The following is a 21,218-nucleotide window of genomic DNA, read 5'->3' on the forward strand; positions in this document are numbered from 1 at the left end:
TCTATATAGAATTATTTTCTTCACTAAAGAACCCTTGAAGAACCATCTTTTTCAGTGTGTTCCTTATGCAAGTGGATTCTCTTATATATAACTTGTACTTAATGGCCGTTTGACTGGATATTACATAAGTGAAGGTGGTCTCTGACGTCTGCACAGTGCTGTGTTTATATGTGGTCAGTACATTTTAATCAAAACCCATTTTTCATAAACATCTCTTGGCAATCATGAACTTCAGGGCAAGCAATGAAAGCTAGTAGCCACCAGTTAGCATGCGCTAACTCTCAGAATGCTAAAAGGGGGCTGTTAGATCTCATTATTTCTAAGCTACATGACTGTTTTGAACTTTTCCGTAAATCACTTCACAGTAGCTTTATTGGTATTCGTCGCTTGAAGGCCTTCGTCTTGGGTTCTTCAGTGAGTTGAGGATTATGATGACTTGAGAAGATTGCTGAGAACTGTGAAGAAGGAAATATCGCTCCAATGTAAAAACATAACACGAAAACAAACATTCTTTATGCAATAAATAAAAACAAACGGTGAATTCCACTGTTTTTCAAAATGTTGAAGATGTAAACAGAGTCATTCAGAGTGGTTTGGTGTGAAACGCTCAGTTCTAGAGTCAGAACTGTTCACAGTGGTGGTGATAGGAACCAGACGTCCACCTCTAAAAGCTCCCTCACAGAAAGTTACTACATCAGATGGTTGCCTTATGAGAATTTTTTGGCCTAAATTTTTTTTTTTAATCCATTCATGGTGGAGGTGTTATGGGACAGCAGGGAGGCGGACCCAAGTGCAGAAAGGAAAACCTGTGAGAAAGTGTCTTAAATTAATTTTTTAAGGCGATGTAGTGTGAATTTGGTGATTGTGCACTTTGGAGCTGAGGTGAACCTCAATGTACTGACTGGCGGTCCGAGGAGTTACCGCTGCGCCACCGGGAAGCACAGGCCACAACGGGAAAAACACTTCAACGAATGGGAAATAAAAAGGTGGGAAAAAGGCAAACAAAGGAGACGCTGAAAGCAGCTGTTTGCCACAGCCTTAAGTAGAGGAGTCCACAGGTGTGCCAGGTTGGGCCTAATCAGCCCGAGGGCTTCTGGGAATTGGAGTTTCCTGAACTTATACGACTTACGGCTGGGCCCTTACAGGGAGGTAAATAGTCCCCAAAGGTTTTCCACTATTTTCCCATCATCAACATTCCATATAAACGCAGAAGACTCGTGTAGGTTCACTGGTGGTTTTGGATAGTGAATAAAATGTCCATATTAGTGTTGTAGTCATGGCGACCCCTGGTTCCTATCACCACCACTGTAAAGACATCTGAACCATTTCACACCAAACAGTGAAAAATCAGTGAGGTAATGAACTTCAAAGTCATAACTGTGTCATAGCCTCACCCTGAGGGTCGCTCTGCGCCCCGTTCTCCTCCTTAGCTCTCTCCGGGTCACCTGTAACAGGGTGGTTCATGGATTAGTCGAACTGTCTGACTGTTTTTGGCTGGTTAAGTAAAGGATATGAGCATTAGTGATGTGGTCACTCAAACCTGAACAGACAGACATATTATGTTGTAGAGAGGCACAATATATCATTATTGTTATCCATATGATTTATATCTGCCTGTTTGTGTAGGCTGGAGTAATGTAGCTCATTTTCTATTACTGTTCTTAATGGTGCCGTTATTTTGTTAAGACCAGAGATCTTCAAATCCAGACCTTATATTCAGTTTTCAGTCCTGGATTTTGGGTTCACTGGTAATAATCTGAACTGCTGATGCAGCTGATTGGCCACTAACATACATACATACATTCATCTAAACCGCTTATCCTCCTGGGTCGCAGTGGGGTGCTGGAGCCTATCCCAGCTGTCATTGGGTGGAAGGAATTTGAAGACCTATAACATTGCCAAAGGCTGCAATACAAGCCCTCACAGTGATTTTTACTGTGTGCTGTGATGAGTTTCTGTTGGTTTTATCAAACAAGATATTCCTTGAAATGCAACATATTATTCTTATAATCACAATACATTTTTTCCATACAGTGCAGCCTTACTATGTTGTACTTTATCATATGTCATGCTCTATGACTATAAATGTAATGTCATAGATACACACGGCAGTTACCTACGCTCTTACAAAAAAGCTGCAGAAAAGTTTTTTCAACTGAAAGGTTCTTTTTAGGCAACCTAAATACTTCATCTGTGGAAGGGGTACCAAAACTTTTTGTCTTGGGGGCCAAACTGCACTGTTTGTGGTGGGTCCAGGGCCAAAAAGGAAACAAATGCACAAAACAGTATAATAGTATTATTCAAAAGAAGGCAGGTTGGATTCAAATAGAGTTTTAAAACTTTCTTTAATCTTTTATTACTAAAACGCAAAACAAAAATCAAATAAGAATATATTTTATATACAGTATATATAATATAGTATAAAATAATGTTTGTTATCTCACTGTATGAGAGTTAGGGCCAAATCAAACATCCTCCTGGTCCCCTGATCTACAGCGTCACTCCAAAAAACAGTGTAAATGTTACTAAAAAATTACTGAAAAAAATGTAGATATTATATTACAGATGTATTATTTTGCGACACTTTAAGCCACTTACGTCCTTGAGCCTTGAAGCACAACTTCTTCTTCAGGTAGGCAAAGTAACCAGTGACAGCGCCGATGATGGCCACCCCGAATGACGCTACAACCCCGGCGACCGTGCCTGACCTGGACCCTGCAGACCGGACACAAGAAATGCAGAGTGTTGAGTTCCGGACTCAGCAGAGTGAAACAAGGTTTTTGCATGTATGACTCAAACCCAGTATTGCTCTATACTGCACTACAGGGCCACTAGATGGCAGTACAGCACTGCTGCACAGCTGTGAAACAATGAGGGACTTTTGCAGTAGTTTCTATGATTGGGACTGTGTATATGCACTGATCCACCAATGTAACACTATAAGTGCCTCATTTGTCAAAAGAAGATGCCATTTCGATGTTTACCGTAGTAAAAACATGCTGAATCACTCAGAACTGGACAAGCAGTTTAATTTGAATGCTGATGGTTGTAGGGTCTTACATTGAGATCAGTGTTCTAGACAACTGGGGGAAGGAAGGAAAGAAAGAGGAAATCCACCCCTGATTTCTGCACATCTCTCCACCCTATCTGCATATTTGATAAACGCACATTAACAAATGGCAAAAAGTTCTCAGAAGAGTTTTTGTGCTTGGCACCGAGATCAAAGCACTGTCACCACAGTTAGAGCACAGCCCTTATGTGCTATAAGCAGTAATGCCCCAAAGCCACCACAGTTTTTTCCTGATAGTAACCAATTAATTACTTCTTTTTCATTATTGCATAAAGTAATATGACTGGGGGGGATACGAGACCCCCAAGTAGCCCTGGTTTGGAAAGCTGCTGCCCGTGTATATGTAATACAGGCCCAAATACCGTCTATTACTTCGCAAATTGAGGCGAGCTACAGAAAAACAGAACTTTCCTGAGGGACACCACAGTCTGACTAGCAACAGGGTGTTTTTCAGATATAATATTGCTGGAAAAATCACTTGTATTAATGAAATATGCCAACGGGAATGTGCTCATTTTGTCTCCGCTGCACCCCATCAGCCAAAGCTACAGCCCACGCATACCATGAACCCCAAACTGTGCCTGTCATTCATCAAAAACTCGATGATGTTCTCCGAATATAACGGCCCAATAATTGACTCTGGGCTTTCTTCATGCAGTTTGAGCCATATGCCAACGGGAATGCATGCAGTTAGCACCATGCTAACTGATGGGGTATAAGCTTCCATTATCTGTTAGCTACATCAGCCTTCTAGCTCCAGCACAAGGTAAGGGATGTCCTGTCTTCGCTGATCGACCAGAAAAAGAGTTAAGAGTAAATCAGTGTAAATTGACCCAGTGCTTCAATGGGACAACTATGAGAAATGTTGTGCTAAACGTGGGTGGGAATGTAGACTTACTAGAACAGGAACAAACCAAGTGTGAAATTTCTAAACGTAGGGGACGCTGGTCCACTCAATACTGTCCGATGTCAGTGGTGGACAGTGACGAAGTAAACGTAATTAATTACTGTACTTAAGTAGTTTTTTGTGTCTCTGTACTGAAGTTTTTCCATTTTGGGCGACTTTTTACTTTCACTCCACTACATTTCAAAGTAAATATCTCACTTTTTACTCCACTACATTATGAGAAATCTGTCATTCCTTTTGGTTTATGTGTGTATAAAAACGTAACATGTCAAAACGAAAGAAGTGCAAAGCAAGAACACCAATCAGGGCACAGCGGTCACTTTGTTTTGAGCTTGTTTTGACCTGTTGGTCATACCGACCCAGTGCAGCACACGGTTCAACGTCTGTGCAGCAGCGTAATATTTTGGGAAAGTCTATTCAACATAAATGATGAACTAACCTAACTTTGTGTAAACAGACCACAATATAGAAATATGTACTCATATGCAGTTGTGACTGACGGGTCTTTATTCTGAATTTATACAAACACTATTTCATTTTATAGTAAATTAGTTTAGGCTAGTTTATGTTTATGAACAGAGACCTACAGATGCAGTTTAGTAAAGGAAACTCATTTGTGAATCTGAGTTTAAAGTTTTTATTAAACTTAAACTTGTAACTAAGTTCAAATAAATCTTAAACTGAAACTTTGCTTGTTTGTAAAAAGTGATTTCAGAGCCACTCAGTTCTACCTGATGGAAACTGTTCGCCTTCAGTGTTTTGTGTTTATGATAATTTTAATAGACATCAGCGTCACTAATTAATGACCTTCTATTAAAAGACTGGTTTACCAAGAGAGACACTGGAGTATTTTCACCTAAAATGAGTTAATGAAGCGAGTCTTGTTATAAAAATGATAATAGGACATTAGAGCCATAATTAAAATTCAAATTTAAACAATTAAATGTAAATGCAAACCTCTCTTTGCCATTTCTTTTTCCAAACATCTGCGTTTGGTCTGACTGTGTTTGGTCTGATGTTCAGTTTCACCATATCTGAGACGTGACGGTTTTCCCCGAGACTCGAAGTGGTTTAGTCCGAGGAACGATGCCGTTCCGACTCTGAGGTCTGAAGATGTCCTAAAATTTACCCAGTAGCCCCGCCTAGTGCTAATTAACATATATTTACATGTTGGTCAACTCGAAAACGGAAAAGCAAAGTTGCAAATGAAAAGTAAATCTCCAGCAGGTGGCGCCGATGTTCGTTTGTATTTGCCCTTTTATTCTGACACTCAAAGCATGTCGATGCCGAAAACTGAATCGTGAACCGTCACTTTGCGGTTGATTTATTCATTTTACATTTTCATTTTGTCAGATATGCAGCCGATTGCTGTAAAAAAGAAATCGTGAACACTGCATTTGGTTTTAGTTTCGACTCGTATTCTGCATTTCATGAAGAAAAGCCAAAGTGAAGCTTGGATTTTCTTTTCTCTATTAGCTTTTTCATTTTAGATTTGGCCATGAAAAACCAGAATAACGACTAAAATGAAACGACAAACAGCTGTTTTACATTTATTTTTTATTTTTGTCACAAATGACTCGTGTTTATGTGAAAAATGAAACTGCAAATGCAGGTATTTCATTTCATTTTCAACTTTGGCAGGATCTTTGTGCAAAAGTTTGGAAAAAGAAATGTCAAAAAGAGGTTTGCATTTACATTTTATTGTTTTAATTTTAATTTGGCTGGATTTGCCTCCATTACACAAGAAGCCAAATGCAAGCAAATCAACGTCATCCAACAAAAAAAAGCAGGTTAAAGTAAAAGTCACCTGGAAAAGCACACTTGGAAACGCGGCTAAGAACTACATGAAAACTGACAAGAACACTAACATAACAAGCAGCAGGTAATGGGGACGATGAGGGGGCGGAGCCTTTTGTTTTGTTGTAACTTAGCATAACAAAAAAAATAACTCTGCAATGTGAGTCGATTCCCAACGTTCTCCTAAAAGAGCCGGATCAAAGAGCCGACTCGTTCGCGAACGACACATCGCTACCGGCACCAAAACTTTAACAAGGTGCCCCCAGGTGTGTGGCCCCGCGGGACCAGGGAAAACTTGGTGTTGGAAAGCTGTGGAGAAATTTGCATATCAGGACAGGTGTACTGCTCAGCCTCAGGCCTGCGCTAACCACACTGGAGCTCAGCAGCCCTGATGAGGGTCCTTCACGCGCACTGATGTGGGTTCAGTGTGGATCGATAGACCACTCCACCCGGTCCCTGCTGTGGGAAAAAGAACAGCCCGTACGCTCATCACAGGCACGCTTCCCCGAGGAAGCCTCTCCGCGGCGTCTGCAGGGTTTGACGGAGCAGAGCGAGGAACGACACATTCGGGAACTGGAATGTGTTTGTGGGGGAAAATGAAAAAAGACAAACCCTCACACTGCTGGCAGGCAAGACGGAGCCTGATCCTTCGATTCCGCAGAAGATAAACGGGGGAGTGCCTGGATAATAAACTTGTTAGCAGCGTATCGACTTCAGGGTAGGAGAGAAACCCTGGGGCCAATTCGCTAATTACACAGCGGGGATGAGCCGCTTCAACGACACATGAAGTAGTAGATATATAGAGGCTTAAAGGAGCAGTTTGGCAAAAAATTCAATGCTTACACATCGGCCACAGTGCAGGCTTCAGGACTGCTGATCTTAGATATGCTAATGAACTTTTCTGCAGGTTTATAGATAACAGTACGATATACAGTGTCAGAAAATCCATAATCAAGGTTATTCGATAGTAGTTATTACTATTATTATTATTATTAGTTATTGTTATTATTATTAGTAACAATGAATTATTAGTTATTAGGGATCTCTATTTTCCCTGGGTCTTAAAATCCATTCCATTTCCTCCAACATTTAAGATTTCAAAACTATGACATTTGATTTGCTACGTTCAAACTGGGCTTTATGTAGTAAACTGACATAGCTTGCCAACCAATCAGCACTCGGTAGCAGTAACGCTGACCAATCAGCGCTCAGTAGCAGTAATGCTAACCAATCAGCGCTCAGTAGCAGTACTGCTAACCAATCAGCACTCAGTAGCAGTAACGCTAACCAATCAGCGCTCAGTAGCAGTAACGCTAATCAATCAGCGCTCAGTAGCAGTAACGCTAACCAATCAGCGCTCAGTAGCAGTAACGCTAACCAATCTGCGCTCAGTAGCAGTAACGCTAACCAATCAGCGCTCAGTAGCAGTAACGCTAACCAATCAGCGCTCAGTAGCAGTAATGCTAACCAATCAGCGCTCAGTAGCAGTAATGCTAACCAATCAGCGCTCAGTAGCAGTAATGCTAACCAATCAGCGCTCAGTAGCAGTAACGCTAACCAATCAGCACTCAGTAGCAGTGATGCTAACCAATCAGTGCTCAGTAGCATTAATGCCAACCAATCAGCGCTCAGTAGCAGTAATGTTAACGTCCTACTGCCCAAAATCTGTTTGTTGTAGAAAACCATAAAGGTTTTCTTTGATTTTTTAACTGAATACATTCAAAATTAAAGGAAATTCCTGTATAAAATGTTAGAAACAAGTTTCAGTTTTGTTTTCAGTCGTTTTGCTCCATTCTCTCCCATTCATTGGTGACTCGCTGGTGGGCACCCTCTAATGTTTTGCAGTCATGAGAGGCAGAGGAAGTGGTCAGGCTCCCTGTAAACTGGCTGTGGCTGTTTATGATCCTCTGTGTGACCTTTGGCGACCCAGTGAGCCTAACCATGACCTTTCATACGTCTCCTCAACGTGTAATCCTGAGGTACGGTGCGTTATAAAAAGAGCTGGCCTTGGGAACTTAGATACACTCCCATTATCAGCTACATTAGCCCTGTAGCTCCAGTGCTAAAGCATGTCTTGGCGTAAAAGTAAAACTGTGTACTTTTTTTTGTCAAAGTTTCCTTCGAAAGTTGCCAGATTTCAAGATACGCTGTTAGAACACGTTTCCACATCACCTCAAACAGGGTGAAAAGTGAAAGGCTGAACATGGAAATTTGAGGCCGGGTTGCCAGACAGGTTCATCTAACTGCTAACCAAAACTATCAGTAACGACAATCTGTCTCTTGTAGCGTAAACGACTGCACAGTAGAGTGGAAATATAAAGAGAGGAAAAGGCTCACCTTTAGATTCGTTACCATCTGTGATAAAAAAAAAGAGGGGAGAAAAGAAAGATAAAATTAGATTAGATACAATGTACAAAGGCATCAAACCGGCCACTTTATCGGAAACCCCTCTCTTGTAGCTCCACCTTGCTGGTGAACTGTTGCTCATCTGTTGCAGCACAGTTTGTGTTAGCCGTCCTCCAGCCCTCCGTTTCTGACCACAGAGCTGCTCTTGGCCCGAAACTTTTGGGAGGCGGCCCAAGCAGTGTGCTGAGAATGGTCCACCACCCAAACAACATCTGGACGACAGCGCTCCTGTGGTCTGAAACTGACCAGTGATTAATGGGGTAGAGGGGGGCTGATAAACTGTGGAGCAGCAGATGGACTACAGTCTGTAATTTTACACAAAGTTCAGATCACCTTCATTTATTTTATTTCCAGTCAAAACGGCCATTATGAACAAGCCATTCATTTCTCAATGTCAGGAAAAAAGCAGAAAATTACACAGAACCCTCAATAACTAAATATAATATCATTTATGGTCTATGACTTCAGCACAGTACTGTATATAGTGGACCTATAAAGTAGGTGGAGTGGCCAGTAAGTGGAATTATAAGGTAGGGCTTCTAATAAAGTGGCCAGTGAGGGGAAGTATAAGGTAGGGTTTCTAATAAAGTGGCCAGTAAGTGGAATTATAAGGTAGGGCTTCTAATAAAGTGGCCAGTAAATGGAAGTATAAGATGGCGTTTCTAATAAAGTGGCCAGTGAGTGGAAGTTTAAGGTGGGGTTTCTAATAAAGAGGCCAGTAAATGGAAGTATAAGATGGCGTTTCTAATAAAGTGGCCAGTGAGTGGAAGTATAAGGTGGGGTTTTTGATAAAGAGGCCAGTAAAGGGAAGTATAAGGTGGGGTTTCTAATAAAGTGGCCAGTGAGTGGAAGTATAAGGTGGGGTTTTTTATAAAGTGGCCAGTGAGTGGAAGTATAAGGTGGGGTTTCTAATAAAGTGGCTACTGAGTGGAAGTATAAGGTGGGATTTCTATTAAAGAGGCCAGTGAGTGGAAGTATAAGGTGGGTTTTCTAATAAAGTGGCCAGGGAGTGAGAGTATAAGGTGGGGTTTCTAATAAAGTGGCCAAGGAGTGAGAGTATAAGGTGGTGTTTCTAATAAAGCGGCCAGTGAGTGGATGTATAAGGTGGGGTTTCTAATAAAGCGGCCAGTAAGTGGATGTAAAAGGTGGGGTTTCTAATAAAGCGGCCAGTAAGTGGATGTATAAGGTGGGGTTTCTAATAAAGCGGCCAGTGAGACTATGTAGGTCAAAACGATGGATTACCGCTATTGATGAATCATCCAGTGATAAGAGAGCTGGAAATAAATAGCCGCTCGCTAACGTTTGTTCTGATTTGGCTGAGCACACAGAGAAAAGAGGAAAATCCAGTTCTCCTTTTGTTTGTATATGAGTTATAGTGTCTGTGCATGAAAGACTGTATGACTTTTGCAGTTTTGAAAAAGGGTTGGGTCTCGAGCCTCGCAGTATAAGGACATTATTAATAAATAAATAAATAAAAAGCTTTACCGTTTGGCTCAGCCTTCGCTCCAGCACTGTGCGCTGCAATGGAGAGCAAATAAAGACATCAAAGACTTGCATTAATAATAATGTCCTTATTAATAGCAATAATAACCACTTTGCCAGCCTCAACAGGTTCAGGAGATGGATGCGTTCTTTCCAGCAAGCCAGCGTTATTGGAACATCAAAGCTCAGAGGGATTAAGCTAACGTAAATGTTAAGGAGATGAACGTAATAAGTGAGTGGAGAACAAGCTTCAGCTTTTTCCGTGACCTCGCTTGGACAGTCAGCATGGCTAGCCAGATTTGAACACTGAAAAAACACTGAAATACACCGTTACAGACTGTAGTCCATCTGTTTCTCTGATACTTTGTTAGCCCCCTTTTACCCTGTTCTTCAGTGGTCAGGACCCCCATGGACCCTCACAGAGCAGGTACTATTCGGGTGGTGGATCATTCTCAGCACTGCAGTAACACTGACGTGGTGGTGGTGTGTTAGTGTTTGTTGTGCTGGTACAGACACAGCAGTGCTGCTGGAGTTTTTAAACACTGTGTCCACTCACTGTCCACTCTATTAGACACTCCTACCTTGTCAGTCCACCTTGTAGATGTAAAGTCAGAGACGATAGCTCATCTGCTGCTGCACAGTTTGTGTTGGTCATCCTCTAGTCCTTCATCAGTGGTCACAGGACGCTGCCCACAGGACGCTGTTGGCTGGATATTTTTGGTTGGTGGACTATTCTCAGTCCAGCAGTGACACTGAGGTGTTTAAAACTCCAGCAGCACTGCTGTGTCTGATCCACTCAGACCAGCACAACACACAGTAACACACCACCACCACGTCAGTGTTACTGCAGTGCTGAGAATGATCCACCACCCAAATAGTACCTGCTCTGTGGGGGTCCATGGGGGTCCTGACCACTGAAGAACAGGGTAAAAGGGGGCTAACAAAGTATCAGAGAAACAGATGGACTACAGTCTGTAACTGTAGAACTACAAAGTGCACCTATATAGTGAGCGTAGAAACAAGGAGGTGGTCATAACGTTATGCCTGGTCAGTGTACGTCAGTTAGCAGAACACAAGACAAATGAATACAACCACATGACGGTGTTGATTCTAAGGAGAGTCACTGCGTCATGGCATGTAATTCATCCTCAATGAAAGCATAAATCTGACTCACCATTATTGTCTCCGGTGGGCTGGTCATTTTCAGCTTGCCCCTCTGCAATACAGAAAGAAACTGCATGAAAACAATGCGGACGAGACTAGAGCATTCATTTTCCTATCGTCAGTGAGGTTCCCTTCCTGTCCGTCGCGCTAATAAAGCATGCTGAAGGCGCCGTGCGTTGACAGAGACAAATAAGATCGCTCTGTAACCAATTAGGAGACACGCTGAGGAGGCTGTAAACAAACAGGAAGGAGCCGGAGTGGTAGATTTAGGCCGGCCTAAGCGATAAAGGGGTTCAACACCGGATTGTGTGGGCAGAAATAGCTTCATATCCCACCCAGGAAGAGGTAGTCTAAGTGACGTGTAGTTATATGGTGTATAACCACTAGAAAATCACTAGATTTCAATGTACTCTCTTAAAAAATGCACAATGATACGTAAGAAATTCACAGATTTGGCCATTTTTAGTATTAAAATGCAATAATTTTATGGTACTGACTGAAGCTCGGCACGTACCTGTGTCAAGAGCGTCCGACAGATCCAGTCCATCTGACGGAGGAGAAAAGAGAGCAGTGTAAAAACTCTAACCCAGTAAGAATAGAGGCCTATGCAGTGAGCGGAAGAGCAAAGTAGGTGCTTCTAATGAAGTAAACAGGGAGAGTAAATGGAGATTTTTCTCAAATAAAAAGCACAACATCTCTGAACGTCCTTCAGTAGTTTCTCCTTCTCCTGTGGACAGCAGACACGGTTGGTAAACCCGAATTCACAATATAGATAAACACATAAAGTAGCTTGTGAGAAAACGACAAGCTGCTAACGTTTAGGCCACGCACAAGCTGTTTTTAAAACTTCATTCGTAGGAAATCTAACAGAGCACCGGGATTCCACATCAGAGCAGGTTAGAACCTTTATGCCAAATTTCCGTAAACTTGCTAAGAAGCAAAGTTCAGAGGGAAAGTGGTTTATGTGGGTGTTAAGAGCAGCTGGTGACTCAAATTTGAGGAGGAGAAGAAATAAGTTACGTTACGTTAATGTGAGTGTGTTTACAAGCACTTAATAATCTGATAACTGCAGAAAATCAGACTGTGTCAGAAACTGGTTCAGTGTGTTTTTGTGCTCTTCGGGTTTACATGAGCCATCTTACAACCAAGTTAGCCTTAGATAGCTGTGCTAAAAAACTAACTCAATCAAAAAAAATAAAATAAATAAACGTTATTAATACTATACACAAATCAATAAACAGAATTAAGAACGTAAACAGGGCCACTGATAACCGAATAAATCTCTTTTGTTTTCCAGCAGGTTCATTTATCATGACTAGCAGCGTACAATCTATGTAAATTACAGATTTCGGCTCCGTTACTGGATGTGCAGAACTTTGTTTAATGTAGCAAATTTATCCACTGACCAGCCATCACTGGTGGATGAAATAAGAATGCTGCGTCTTGGTGTTTCTCTAGTTTGGGATGAAACGTTACCAATAAGTCTCCAGCCGTAAGTATGAGAGACTGAATTCACACTGTTTTGGAAAAAGCGGTAACATGGTAACTGTAATATCTGATATTTGATAACCACTTACTTCCTGCGGGTCCCTCAGCATGTATAGACCGACCTCCCTCCTCAGTTATCACTGACAACAACACAAAAACATGCCATGACTTCCAAACCAAAGCTTTTCTACCAGCACTGCCAGTATTTTATATATTACACTGTCATATCAGAGCTGCGTAGTAACAAGAATATAACTGGATGTTGGCCTATTATGTCATGATCTCATTTATTGCAGCCAACTTCTCCTCATGAAATGCAGTTTTACAAGTTGCAATATTACATTTTTACCCAGACCAACATTGAATCAACCCTACCTGATTCATCAACGCTGTCGTCCGTCTCTGGGGCTTCTGAGAAATAAGAAAAACGACCATGTGAGCTCATTCGGCTTTTTACAGTAGCATATGCCATCCTGCCAAAGTTAATCAAACTATTAAACCCAGATTATGAAGATTATTAACATTAACTGACAGACACTTCATTAAACATTCATAAACTGGCATGTTCATGTAAATTATTTATGTCACATTTATGTCACACACATAAATGTAAGCCAGTTTATCTGAACCGACATTTTACAATAAAAATCAGTCAAAATGTCTAATAAAGTGAAGGTTTCATGCCTCTGTAACACTTTCTTGAATTAACTGTACCATCTTTGGAGGCCTTGTGGGCATTCAGCTTTTCTAAAACCTTTACTATTATTATAATACTGTATTGTTATATTATATTATATTATATTATATTATATTATATTATATTTAAGCAATAGAACATGAGAGGGAGTGTGTTATCGCAAAGAGCATCACAGCCGTGATGTTATTGGTGATAACACACTACTCGAGTGTTCTATTGCTTTAATACAACAGTTAAATAAATAAAGTAATAAATTAATAAACTGGGCCGTGAACGCGGCGTTTAATATGTTTTAATGTTCGCAGTTCCTTCACCAAATTATAGCTCCTTAACGCGCAGCTTGTTGCTACGTCAGAGTAACGAGCTCCGCCTACTCGCTGCTCAGTCTGCTGTAAGCCGCACCCTTTGAAGTTCAGACTGAGCCATAAAACTGCCGCAATATCAGGTTCAGCTCAGTTTTGTCAGTTTTTGCCAGATCAGTATTAATGTTGTTTTGTTCCAGCCAGTCTGTAAAGCATCTTACAGCCCGTTTAGTTTGGCGAATGGTGTTGGGTTCATTTCTGGCTGATTCCAGGTTGTTCAGCTGTTCTTCTGTCACAGCTGCCGACTGAAAAGCTGCTCAGTGGTGATGACAACTGTTGTATAATATATTATATTATATACAGTGATGCCCATGACTGCAGTGGACACAACCTCATCCACAACTGGCAAGAAGCTTTTCTTCATTATTCAATTTTAAATAAAAATAAGATTATGTTTAATTTACAGTTCATTTCACAATGACAATCTCACTTTATAACAGTACAGTGATCTTCAAAAAGGTTTTCTGATACTTTAATCTATTAGTTTTTATCTAATATCACATTTTGGTCCACGGATATTAGCGACTGTTTTCAGACAGCATCAACACTGAAGACACATTCAGTTTGTCAATGTAAAGTAACTCAGGATGTCATTTAATGCATGTGTGGTTAAAAAGGGGGGCATACGTGATTAACAGCAAGAGATGAGAAGATAAATCACGGAACATTTATAGACACAGGAAGTTGCCACTGAGGAGGCCACAAATGCCAGAAAGGGCATCCTCCCACTTGAAGGTGAGAACATGTTGTGCCGACACAAAAAAGGTCACACACAAATATGGAACCTAAAGTTTTAGGTTCCATATTTATTGATTATGCATTGCAAAGCAATAATAACACTATTGTTATCTGATTTATCTTCTTCTATTTTTTTTTTCTTATTTTTCTGGATTTTCTGCTAGTGTAGCTGGTCACCCAGCATGCCAAATATGCTGGTTTTACTGGTGAGCAGCCTATTAAAGGGGAACTCCACTGATTTTTCGAAAATTCCACATTAAATGGTTGAGATGTAAACAAAGTCATTCAGAGTGGTTTGGTGTGAAACGCTCCGCTCTAGAGAAACTTACAGAGTCAGAACTGTTCACAGTGGTGGTGATAGGAACCAGACGTCCACCTCTAAAAGCTCCCTCACAGAAAGTTACTACATGAAATGGTTATGAATTCACTGCCTGATGACTGAGACGCTGTTTTATGATAGTTTTGCGATAAAGTTTTGGCTGAAAATGTATTTTAATCCATTTATTTTAATCGATTATGGCGAAAGGATACATGCAGGACGTTGTGAGGCAAAATAGTCCCCAAAGAAAACGTATTATTTTCAGATTATTAACATTCCATATAAACTCAGAGGACTCGTGTAGGTTCACTGGTGGTTCTGGATAGTACATAAAATGTCTATGTACATAAAGTGTTGTAGTCATGGCGACCCCTGGTTTCTATCACCACCACTGTAAAGAGTCTCTACAATTAACCAGTTCACATCAGACCACTCTGAATGACTTTGTCCACGTCTTGAGTTATTCAGAAATTTTGAAAAATTGGTGGAATTCGCCTTTAACTTCCACTGCTGCTGACCAGCACACCAGCACCCAAAACACAACATATGTTGGTCTGTCCTGGATTTTCTAGCCAGGAAACCAAACGTTATCAACGTTGCAATCAGCAACAAACAGATGTAGCATCTCTACCTGTTTCATCATCTGCGCTGTCGTCTGCAGGTGTTACTGGCGGATCTGTGGGTGAACAACAGAAATGAGTCCTATGCTGGTCTGTGCTGGTTTATAGTGGTCTAGTGCTGATCTAGTGCTGGCTTAGCTGGTCACCCAGCACGGTCATACTGTTATCTGATTTATCTTCTTCTTTTTTTTTTTCTTATTTTTCTGGATTTTTGTCTGCTAACTTGTCCCGCAGTTTTCGAGATATCAGCGCTGTTCCAACTCCGGATTGTTCGGTCTGATTAGGAATGGCGTGCTTGTTTACAGCTTTTGCATCCGACGTACGGTTTTCATACAATCTCCATTCATTTACGATTTTTTTTCCCATAGGAATGAATGGGGAGATACCACAGCAACCTCCAATGCAACACCTTAGCAACCGCCTGGGATACTCCAGCAACCGCCCAGCAACCACCTCAGACACCATACCAACTGCCTTGTAATGCCTGGGAGCATAGCAGGTGGCTAACAACACCCTAGCAACCTTAGCAACCACCTGTAATACCATAGTAACCACATAGCAACCCCTTAGTAACCACCTTGGATACTACCACCTAGCAGCACCTCAGCAACCATATAAAATACCATAGCAACTGCCTGGCAACACCTTAGCAACTGTCTCAAATCGCTTAAGCTGCACCTTCACTCTGCACTATTCTAGTTTTTATAATAAAATACAAAATAACCCATTTGCAAGACTAGCAGGTGTCCTGTTTACCAAAACGCCTGCCTGCACGTTAGTGTGGATCACTGATACAGATCAGCAATTAGCAAAAAACGAGGTAATATCTACCTGTTTCATCATCTGCACTGTCGTTTTCAGGTGTTACTGGTGGATCTGTGGTTGAACAATAGAAAAGAGTTGAGTGACCCAACAGATGAACCTCAAAAAAACATGATACTATAAAACAAACCAAACGTTAGCAATCAGCAACAAACAGATGTAGCATCTCTACCTGTTTCATCATCTGCGCTGTCGTCTGCAGGTGTTACTGGTGGATCTGTGGGTGAACAACAGAAATGAGTTCCATGCTGGTCTGCGCTGGTTTATAGTGGTCTAGTGCTGATGTGGTGCTGGTTTAGCTGGTCACCCAGCATGGTCATGCTGGTTAGCCATCATACCAGCATCCAAAACACAACACATGCTGGTTTTACTGGTGACCAGGCATGCTGGTCTGTGCTGGTTTTTCTAGCCAGGAAACCAAATGTTAGCAATCAGCAACAAACAGATGTAGCATCTCTACCTGTTTCATCATCTGCGCTGTTGTCTGCAGGTGTTACTGGCGGATCTGTGGGTGAACAACAGAATTGAGTTCCATGCTGGTCTGTGCTGATTTATAGTGGTCTAGTGTTGATCTAGTGCTAGTGTAGCTGGTCACCCAGCATGCCAAATATGCTGGTTTTACTGGTGAGCAGCCTATTAAAGGGGAACTCCACTGATTTTTCGAAAATTCCACATAATTAAATGGTTGAGATGTAAACAAAGTCGTTGAGAGTGGTTTGGTGTGAAACGCTCAGTTCTAGAGAAACTTACTGAGTCAGAATTGTTCACAGTGGTGGTGATAGGAACCAGACGTCCACCTCTAAAAACTCCCTCACAGAAAGTTACTACATGAAATGGTTATGAATTCACTGCCTGATGACTGAGACACTGTTTTATGATAGTTTTGCGATAAAGTTATGGCTGAATCGATTATGGCGAAAGGATACATGCAGGACGTTGTGAGGCAAAATAGTCCCCAAAGAAAACGAATCATTTTCAGATTATTAACATTCCATATAAACTCAGAGGACTCGTGTAGGTTCACTGGTGGTTCTGGATAGTACATAAAATGTCTATATTTGTGTTGTAGTCATGGCGACCCCTGGTTCCTATCACCACCACTGTAAAGAGTCTCTACAATTAACCAGTTCACATCAGACCACTCTGAATGACTTTGTCCACGTCTTGAGTTATTCAGAAATTTTGAAAAATTGGTGGAATTCGCCTTTAACTTCCACTGCTGCTGACCAGCAAACCAGCACCCAAAACACAACATATGTTGGTCTGTCCTGGATTTTCTAGCCAGGAAACCAAACGTTAGGAATCAGCAACAAACAGATGTAGCATCTCTACCTGTTTCATCATCTGCGCTCGTCGTCTGCAGGTGTTACTGGCGGATCTGTGGGTGAACAACAGAAATGAGTCCTATGCTGGTCTGTGCTGGTTTATAGTGGTCTAGTGCAGATCTGGTGCTGGCTTAGCTGGTCACCCAGCACAGTCATACTGGTTAACCAGCATACCAGCATCCAAAACATGACAAATGGTGGTTTTACTGGTGATCAGACTATTAACTTCCATTGTGGCTGACCAGCACACCAGCATCCAAAACACAACATATGTTGGTCTGTCCTGGATTTTCTAGCCAGTAAACCAAACGTTAACAGTCAGTAACAAACAGATGTAGCATCTCTACCTGTTTCATCATCTGCGCTGTCGTCTGCTGTTACTGGCGGATCTGTGGGAGAACAACAGAAATGAGGTGAGTAAAATGAAACACAAGAAACCTGCTTTGATAACCCAGAACAAACCAAACGCCTCCAGCTTTGCTTTAAACAGACATGGGGTAGATATCTGAACATGGGCAAAATCATGGCAGAGTAGATGTTCATGGAGATAATGTGCTAAAGAAGGGTGACACTATTCAAGAACTCCAGCCAAAAGCTCATTAATCAAGCAAAGTCAGTCACAACAACAACACGGCATTTCTGCGTGTTTCAACAGGAGCAACTCGGCTTAAACGCCTCATATCACAACACAGTTAAACAACAGAAACCTGAGTGCTCTCAGTAAAGGATCGGTTTGGCAAAAAAAACGTATTTATATGAGTTTTTCTGAAGTAAGTTACCCCCCATAGACTTCCATGGGGCATAAAATGAGACAGCAAATTACTTTTAGAAGCTGAGCTGAAAAAAAAACAGCTAGGCTGGTCTAGTGCAGGTCTAGTGCTGGTCTAGTGCTGGTTTATGCTGGTCTAGTGCTGGTTTATGCTGGTCTAGTGCTGCTTTAGCTGGTCATCCAGCATGGTCATACTGGTTGACCAGCATACCAGCATCCAAAACACAACATATGCTGGTTTTGCTGGTGACCCACCATGCTGGTCTACCCTAGTTTTAGCAGGGATGATATATCAGTAATTAATTCTCTATCTGCTGTGCTGTTGTTTCAGTCTTATTAACTCAATATAGGACAGAATATATCTTATAACTGACCTCGGACTACCAGCGTCTCAGCAAGAGGAAGCGAAGCAGAGAAACGCTTAAATTGAAGCTAAAGGCTAAATGATTTTTTATGATTGTGATTCACGCCGTCATACTCAAGTCTGGAAGGCCTCAGTCTCAGGGTAAGGAGGACCAGTTGAGTGCAAGACCTCCTTTATTTCTGCTTTTCAAAGTTTTCTGCATAATTAAATGATTAAATGTTCAGATCTAGAGAAAGTTGTTGAACTGTTCACAGTGGTGGTGATAGGAACCAGACGTCCACCTCTAAAAGAAAGTTCCTACATGAAATGGGTATGAATTCACTGCCTGATGACTGAGCCACTGTTTTATGATTTCTGCTTTTACGAGTTTTTGGCCTAAAATGTATTTAAAATCCATTCACAATGGAGGGATACATGCAGGGCGCTGTGAGGCAAAATAGGTCCCTAAAGAAAACTTATTATTTCAGATTTTCCACTATTTCCCATCATCAACATTCCATATAAACTCAGAAGACTCGTGTAGGTTCACTGGTGGTTCTGGATAGTAAATAAAATGTCTATATCTGTGTTGTAGTCATGGCGATGCCTGGTTCCTATCACCACCACTGTAAAGACATCTGAACCATTTCACACCAAACCACTCTGAATCTCTCTGTTTACATCTCAGGCACTGAATTATGACTTTACTGAAAAATCAGCGGAAATCCCCTTTAACTGAAATAGCAGGCTAAGCTAAATGAAGCACTTGATGGCACCACAACATTACGCCGTCACACAACTACCGTGAAGCTGTGTGATTTAGAAGAACAGATGAAGTTTAGTGTAACTCATAAAGCTTGAAGATGAAGACAATGCAGCATTTGTGAGCTGATCACACTCGTGTGCGCGCTTGGTGGCGAGTCGGACCGCGTGACCGCAGATGGACGCCTGTTTCTCAGCGTGACGACTGTCGAATAGCGATATCAGATTGAATTAGCCTATAAATGGGTAATCCCACAGCGAGGGGTCATAATTGCTGTTTGATCTGAACATGCAGACACAGCAGGGTCGAAAATTGCCATTACAGGGTCAAATAAGGACAAACTCAAGTCCTAAACTGAGGATTTGGTTTATTTTTTTAAAGGGATATATAAATATGTCTATTTCAAGACTTATAAGACTTTTAAGAGAACCCTGGATTTAAGAAAATATGTGCACCCGAAACAAGGTATTTATACAGTATTTAAAGTCTTCCGTACCAGTTTGTGGTTCCTCTGTAGACGGTGGATCTGCAGCAGAGTCTGAAAACAAACAGCAGCTGAGAAGATTACATTCACACACAACACCACATTGTACAAGGTGGGTGTTTCTAATAAAGTGGCCAGTCAGTGGAAGCACAAGGTAGATGTTTCTAATAAAGTGGCCAGTGCGTGGAAGTGCAAGGTGAGTGTTTCTAATAAAGTGGCCACTTAGTAGAAATACAAGGTAGGTGTGTTTAATAAAGTGGACAGTGAGTGGAAGCACAAGGTAGGTGTTTCTAATAAAGTGGCCAGTGAGTGGAAGCACAAGGTAGGTGTTTCTAATAAAGTGGCCAGTGAGTGGAAGTGCAAGGTGAGTGTTTCTAATAAAGTGGCCACTTAGTAGAAATACAAGGTAGGTGTGTTTAATAAAGTGGACAGTGAGTGGAAGCACAAGGTAGGTGTTTCTAATAAAGTGGCCAGTGAGTGGAAGCACAAGGTAGGTGTTTCTAATAAAGTGGCCAGTGAGTGGAAGCACAAGGTAGGTTGTTTTCAAACATCTTAACAACCAAAATGTTTCTTTTATGGGATCAATAAAAAAAAACCTTCGTGGCAAAGAGTGAATAATATTTGTAGATGATCTTTACCTGGAGCTGAATCCGTTGGCTCTGGGTCTGTTAACGCAACAACAGATAGTAAAAGGTCAGCACCACTTCTGCTCTTTGTTTTTGTATATGAGACTCTGGTCTGTGCATGAGTTTCTGCTGACCTGATTGCTGCCCCTCAGTCTCAGATGAGGGTGTTTCTGTTGTTCCTGCTGTAAAAATTAAAGACACAATTAGCAGAATCCCAACAATTTGACTTATACCTGATGTGAAATGCTCCAGTATACAGAAACGTACAAGGCAGAGTTGTTTACAGTGGTGGTGATAGGAACCAGACATCTGAAGAGTTTAATGCTTTAAACACTCCCTCACATGAAGTTATTACACTAAATGGCTGTGATTACACTGCCTGATGTCACTGGTTTATGACAGTTTTGAGAATATTTTGGCCTAAAACGTATGTTTAAAATAGATTTGTGGTGAAGAAGTAATTGCAGGTTGTTCTAAGGTAAAACAGTCTAGTTTACCTTGTATTTGTTCTATTTTTTCACATTTACCACAGTTTTACCATCATCAACATTCCATATAAACCCAGAAGACTCCTGTAGGTTCACTGGTGGTTTTGGATAGTAAATAAAATGTCTATATTTGTGTTGACTGGTTCTACAACTGCAAAGAAATCTGAATCTACACAATGAACCATTTCACATCAATCCACTCTGAATCACTCTGTTTACATCGCAACCATTCAATTATGCAAACACTTTGAAAATTTGGCAGATTTCCCCTTTAATTTATGTTAATTAAGCGTCTAATATCAGAGTCATTGGTCAGAAACAGATGAATGGGGTGGAAGGGGGCTGACAAGCTGTGTAGTAACATATGGACTACAGTCTATAACTGTACACCTATTGGACCTCAAAAGGGGCCAGTGAGTGGATGTACAAGGTGAGTGTTTCTAATAAAGTGGCCAGTGAGTGGATGTACAAGGTAGGTGTTTCTAATAAAGTAGCCAGTGAGTGGAAGCACAAGGTGAGTGTTTCTAATAAAGTGGCCAGTGAGTGGA

General features: G+C 41.3%; 1 protein-coding gene across 11 annotated transcripts in view; it reads right to left on the reverse strand.

Moving 5' to 3' along the window:
• Positions 1 to 21,218, reverse strand: part of si:ch211-39i22.1 (acidic repeat-containing protein) — a 33,037-nt gene continuing 11,819 nt past the window's right edge. The window contains exons 5-21 of one of the 11 annotated variants that reach the window (XM_036575729.1): positions 20,317 to 20,361; positions 20,195 to 20,221; positions 19,569 to 19,610; positions 17,545 to 17,586; positions 16,333 to 16,377; positions 16,045 to 16,089; positions 15,882 to 15,926; positions 15,062 to 15,106; positions 12,690 to 12,725; positions 12,404 to 12,454; positions 11,341 to 11,373; positions 10,837 to 10,878; positions 9,666 to 9,698; positions 8,112 to 8,129; positions 2,599 to 2,715; positions 1,395 to 1,445; positions 1 to 455 (exon numbers count right to left, since the gene is read on the reverse strand). In XM_036575729.1, the coding sequence (XP_036431622.1) occupies positions 427 to 455; positions 1,395 to 1,445; positions 2,599 to 2,715; positions 8,112 to 8,129; positions 9,666 to 9,698; positions 10,837 to 10,878; positions 11,341 to 11,373; positions 12,404 to 12,454; positions 12,690 to 12,725; positions 15,062 to 15,106; positions 15,882 to 15,926; positions 16,045 to 16,089; positions 16,333 to 16,377; positions 17,545 to 17,586; positions 19,569 to 19,610; positions 20,195 to 20,221; positions 20,317 to 20,361 (746 nt within the window). In that variant the 3' untranslated portion in view covers positions 1 to 426. Of the gene's footprint in view, positions 456 to 1,394; positions 1,446 to 2,598; positions 2,716 to 8,111; positions 8,130 to 9,665; positions 9,699 to 10,836; positions 10,879 to 11,340; positions 11,374 to 12,403; positions 12,455 to 12,689; positions 12,726 to 15,061; positions 15,107 to 15,881; positions 15,927 to 16,044; positions 16,090 to 16,332; positions 16,378 to 17,544; positions 17,587 to 19,568; positions 19,611 to 20,194; positions 20,222 to 20,316; positions 20,365 to 21,218 lie in introns of all 11 variants that reach the window. The other 10 variants (XM_036575719.1, XM_036575754.1, XM_036575745.1 and 7 more) reach the window with 10 other exon arrangements.

This window comes from Colossoma macropomum, unplaced genomic scaffold (genome assembly GCF_904425465.1).
Source record: "Colossoma macropomum unplaced genomic scaffold, Colossoma_macropomum, whole genome shotgun sequence".
Taxonomy (NCBI): Eukaryota; Metazoa; Chordata; class Actinopteri; order Characiformes; family Serrasalmidae; genus Colossoma; species Colossoma macropomum.